We start from the raw sequence: 5,242 nt of genomic DNA on the forward strand, positions 1-5,242 counted from the left end.
GGGTGAAGGGTGAAGGGAGGGCAGGGACAAGGGGAAAAAATGAGAACCAAGACCTGTCATGTAAAGGTACAAGATCCCATAATGAATGTAACTGAACTGTAAACCTAAAATGTACCAATAAACTCAACAAAAAGAAAAAAAAAGAAAATAGATCTATCAAAATATTGATACAAGACAAATATTCTCATACAATAACTATCTATTAAGTACAATAACTATAACACCATAAAAACTGGAACAATATTTAATAGGGATAGTGTTAACAATCTAAAAATTCATTAAGTTTAATTGTTCTACTAGGAAGGATAAAAGAGATGAACTGGGAAGGGAAAATGTACAATTTGTAAAATTAATTCATAGAAGATAAAAAGAAGAAAGTAGGATAAAAGATCCTATTCAGAGGTAAAAGGAGAAAATAGTATTAGATAAAAGTAACAGAAAAGACAAAGCAGTGACCAAAATAAAAATCAGAACAAATGAAGAATTAATAGGCACAAAGAAAAGCGAAAATAGAAAAGAAAATCAATACCCCAAAAAATAATGAAGGAAAAAGAAAAGAAAAACCAGAAAGAAGGAAAGAAAGAAATAAAAAGAAAGAAAGAAAGAAAGAAATTTGTTTCTGAATAAGTGTTTTTTTTCATGGGATCTGAAATCTTAAGATCCAGCAAATAATGATTTTTTTTTCCACTTAATTTTATGGCCTGTGGGTTAGTGAAGTGCCCTCCTCCCACTGCAGAGGCCCCTTTGTATACCCAAGGCTCTGGCAAAGCTGAGGTGTGTGCTTGCTAACTTGGTATATGGGAAAAGCAATTGGACCACTGGTCTCCAATATGTACATAGGGGTAGGAATTCAAACAGACTGCTGGACTTAATGCCAACCCTTCAGATTTAGCTGGCCCTTAAAGGCACACTGGCCAGGCCTGGTTTTTCATCCTGGAGGCAATGGCACGTGTCCTTCCCAGCTTAAGTTTAAACTTCTCAGAGCATCCCTCACTTTCTCCACAGCTGTCTTCTGTGGTTGTCTCTCATGCAGTCACTGTGGGAGAGTAACAGTGAGGACCCTGAAGTGGAACTGTTTTGTAATTGTTCTGTGGAATAATCATAAACAATTAACCCATTCCCAAAATTATACCTGATTAAACACTCTCTGGCAATATGGCAGGCACTATACTGGGTTTCTTGTCCATCTGGTCTACTGTGAAGGAGTCACTTTCAGAGCACAACTCCATGTTGTTCTTGTATTTTACAATAGCCATGGGTAAGCTCTACTGGTCAGGTCCATTATTTCTCCCTGGAGCTGCCAACTCTCTGGAGCTTATCTTTTCCACCAGAGTATTGACCTCATCCATTATTATGTCTGTCAGTTGGTCTGCACCTCTGCTGCTCCATGCCAAGAGGAAAGAAAGCAAAGAGTGAGTTGGAAGTTGGTAGATAATCATACCCAGGCAAAGAATTCATAGGTGTGGAGTTGGCCAAGGATATTGTCATGTTGGGGTAGGTTCTGTGTGGTATATGGAAGTTCGTTCTGTCCACGCATTTTGGATGTCATTTGATGAAGGGTGCAGAGTTTGTCTCCAGTTCTTATACTGTATCATTTTGGGACATATATTTTCTGTTTACAAAACTCAATTGCCTCATTCATCTTAAAGTTGGGAATGTATATTTACTGCTATCCTCTGCACGGAAGGTTACTATGAAAAAGGTGAGAAGATGTGTGTTTTGTCCTCAGTGTAGTCAGTGGCATGTAAATGCTCCCACGGGAGTGATGTATATTGTTTTTGGCTTAGATATGGTGGCATAATTAAGATGTTATCCAGAACCAAATTGCCTAGGACCAAGGGCATAGTTTCTTTCAAGTTTCTATTATCCTGAATATTGAACACAGTGAGAGATTTCCTTCAGTCTGCCCCTGTTGCAGCAGCATAACCTTGTTCTCCAGGCAAGCACTATCCTAGCACCATATCTTATGTGCTACATATGTGGCTATAAATTTTCCAATAGCCATTATAAAATTAAAAAGTATGTGAATCAATTTTAATATCTTGTTTAACTTAATATGTCCAAATACCATTTCAGCATAAAATATTAATAATGAGTTTTCATATACATTGTTAGACAGTTTTTGTCATGTGGTATGTATTTTTCTCTGAGTATATATTAATTCAGACACTAGATTTTCACTGGAAATACCTGAGTTAGATTTCATAAATTAATGTTGAAAAAATAGATTCACATATCCAGATCACCCAAAGCATAGACCAAGCAAGTTTTCAGTTACTAAATTGAATATCAGTTTTTTAAATGGAAACTAAAATCAAAGAAAGTGAGAAATCTAGGTCCTTTTTGTTCTAGCCATATTTTGTGTGTATAATCCAGTACCCAGGAGCAAGTACACTGGAAAAGAAAGGTCAGAAGCTGTTGTAGTGGTTTTAGATACTGTTTTAGTTCTCTTGTTTCTAAGACAAAATACCAACACGCACAAGTTAAAGGCTGAAAGGTTTATTTTAGCTCACAGTTTGTAAAGGTTTCACTTCATAGTCAGCTGGCTCCAAGTCGGGTCAGCATGGCAGGGAGGAAACAGTCTACGGAACGGTAGGCAGGAAGCAGCAGCACTGAGCCTCCTTTTCACTTTATAGTCCATCCAAGCTAGAAGCCTCTAGGCTGGTACTAGATTATACTAAAATCCTAGAATCTTGGGCCTCAAAAGATCTATATAAAAGAAAAGAAGGGCTTGTACAAATATTTTAATATTAAATTTATTGAGACATCATGAGATTGATACAAATTACCTTCAATCTCTACAATTACAGGAGGTGCTCCAATGGTGGCCATTAGCTTCCAGACATTTGTTATTTTTCTTTTCCTAAAATATGTAAATATCTATACATTTTTGGCAGGTTCTATGTATATGTTCATGCATATGTACATGTGTGTTGTCACCGTGCCAGTGACACATGTGTGTGTACATGCATGTGCATGGGTCAATGCAGTGCAGAAATAACTTTTTATAGAGTTCCTTGATGCATAGCAGAGGACTCCTGCTCTGTTAAACACCTGGCGACAGATGGATAATTGCATTCCCTTTTGACTCACATGGATCTGAGACCTTGTCTTCCTAACTAAATTGCGAGCAAGAACTGCCTTTTACATCCCTACCACACTTGCAGGAATCAAGAAAGTCAACAAATTATTAACTGAAGGCTGAATAATTATAAGAATTCAAGGTCATCTCAAATGTCAGGGTCAGTACAGTGCACCACTCTAAAGTAATCAGTCAAATTGTATTCTATAGTTGTGAGAGTAGCAGCCCTGTAAAGTTCTCCAGGTATAGATTGGGCTTTCTTTCTTTCTTGTGTCAAATTTCTCTTCCCTCCTTGTAATTTGATAGGAAGCAACATTTCATAAGTAAATTTCTCAAATTCTTTCAGAGTTTACATTCTCCTAGTCTTTAAGAGACCATTGAATTTATGCTCCTTTAGGAATTTCCCATTAATGGTATTTTTCTTTGGTTTGAGCAATACCTCAGAGTTCCTAGAGCACCTCCAATATGACCTACACATACCAAGTATAATCAGCTAGGTCACCAAATGAGCAAAGGGACTCTTCGTGGCTACATGGGTCTAACTTTGTGAGGTTGAGGGAAAAACAAGCAGTAAAGGAAGAGGGGTCAAAGAAGTTCCCATAAGAAAACACTGTGTTCACTTTTTATTTCCCAAACTGATGGGTGTTTGTTTTCACTCCTCTCTACCCAGGAAATGAAGTGCTGTCTCCTGGGGCTTCTCTTGGAAGTGGGCTCACACCAGAGGCAGCCAGAGAGCTCGGCCTTCCTGTCGGCACTGCAGTGGCGGCCTCACTCATTGATGCCCATGCAGGAGGACTAGGTAATCTTTTGCCCCCTGCCTGAAGCCAACTCTGTGTCAGTTGAATATTTACCAGAATACGTGAATGGTCCTTGTGTGATTGTAAAGCACAGACCAAGGTGTTTACAGTTAGGCATTAGGTATAATTATAGAACTTTTTATCAAACAAAATATATTATTCCATTATTCTATTCCATAGAAATAATAATATTTCTCCATCTATAATAATATAAAAATTGATCCAAGAAAATACCTGGATATTTATTTGCTTTCCTGAAAATCTTAAAAACTTATGTGCACTTCCATCTGGCATGTATGGCAGTGCTATACTCATTTTTTATAATGGTACTACAAAATCCTTATAAATCTAACAGATTTCTATATTTATTTGTTGTTTTGCAATACTTTGGTTTGCTTGTGTTTTCTTCTTGGATAGAAGGGTTCATGCTGAACCCTGTGTCTTATATTTCTTATAGGTGCTTTATAAATTCATTTAATTTAATCTTATTAAGACAAGAATAAGATGCAGTGGTCTTAGCCTCACCATGAAGATTAACCTGTTTCCTTCAGTGGCAGATTTAAAGCAGTGTTTTGTCCTTCTATGGAATCCAGGGACTTGCAGAAACAGTGTAGTCCCCACCAACCCACCAGTCTGTCCTGTTCATTACCCTGACCTCAAACTCTGGCCCTGTGCCTGAGACAGTGAATAGCCAATACCACATGTGGGCTGGTGGAGAGGTAAGCAGCGTAGTTCTGACTATGAGCAAGGATCTTTCTCTGGAAGCACTTTGCAGTGTGTGCTTTTGGTGGTATTGATTGGAGTTTTTTAATATAAGCACAGAGAGAATTAGAGGCTTAAATGGATGTGGCGTGTTCCTGTCCCTAGTGATCCTGACATTCCAGGTCACATGTGAGGCCGGGGAAGCCTTTCAATCTTGCTTTTGAAATTGCTCTTAAGGTGACAATCTAAGGCTACCTCCAGCCAGGTGACAAGAACTGGGTTGGGGCCAGACCATGCTAAAAGACAGAAAGCTGCTGCTGGGGAGCCTTCCAGAGCTCCCTAAGGGATGAGACAAAACATGCTTTCTCCCTTTCCCCATGACTCACTTTGTCCGCCAGTGTGGGAGATCTATTTCCTAAAAATTTACCTTTAGAATCTTTGGCCTAAGCTTTTTGTTCCCTCTGAAACACAAATGCTTACAAGTTACCGAGTTTCTTCTGTGTTGTTAAAAGTAAGTTTTGTTTTTGTTTTTTTTTTTTTATTGAGTTTATTGGTACATTTAGGGATACAGTACAGTTACATTCATTGTTGGGATCATGTACCTTTACATGGCAAGTCTTGATTCTCATTTTTTTCCCCTTACCTCTGCCCTCCCTTCACC

At 38.3% G+C, this 5,242-nt stretch overlaps 1 protein-coding gene across 6 annotated transcripts in view; it reads left to right on the plus strand.

The window, feature by feature from the left end:
• Fggy (FGGY carbohydrate kinase domain containing) overlaps positions 1-5,242 on the plus strand; it is a 420,052-nt gene that overhangs the window by 204,721 nt on the left and 210,089 nt on the right. For 5 of the 6 annotated variants that reach the window (XM_010610466.3, XM_010610461.3, XM_010610462.3 and 2 more), the window contains exon 7: positions 3,753-3,881. The exons of the other annotated variant lie outside the window; for it this stretch is intronic. In XM_010610466.3, the coding sequence (XP_010608768.2) occupies positions 3,753-3,881 (129 nt within the window). The remainder of the gene's footprint in view (positions 1-3,752; positions 3,882-5,242) is intronic. 6 annotated transcript variants of the gene reach the window in all.

Source organism: Fukomys damarensis, unplaced genomic scaffold (genome assembly GCF_012274545.1).
Source record: "Fukomys damarensis isolate Sample0158 unplaced genomic scaffold, DMR_v1.0_HiC HiC_scaffold_23, whole genome shotgun sequence".
NCBI classification, from domain to species: domain Eukaryota; kingdom Metazoa; phylum Chordata; class Mammalia; order Rodentia; family Bathyergidae; genus Fukomys; species Fukomys damarensis.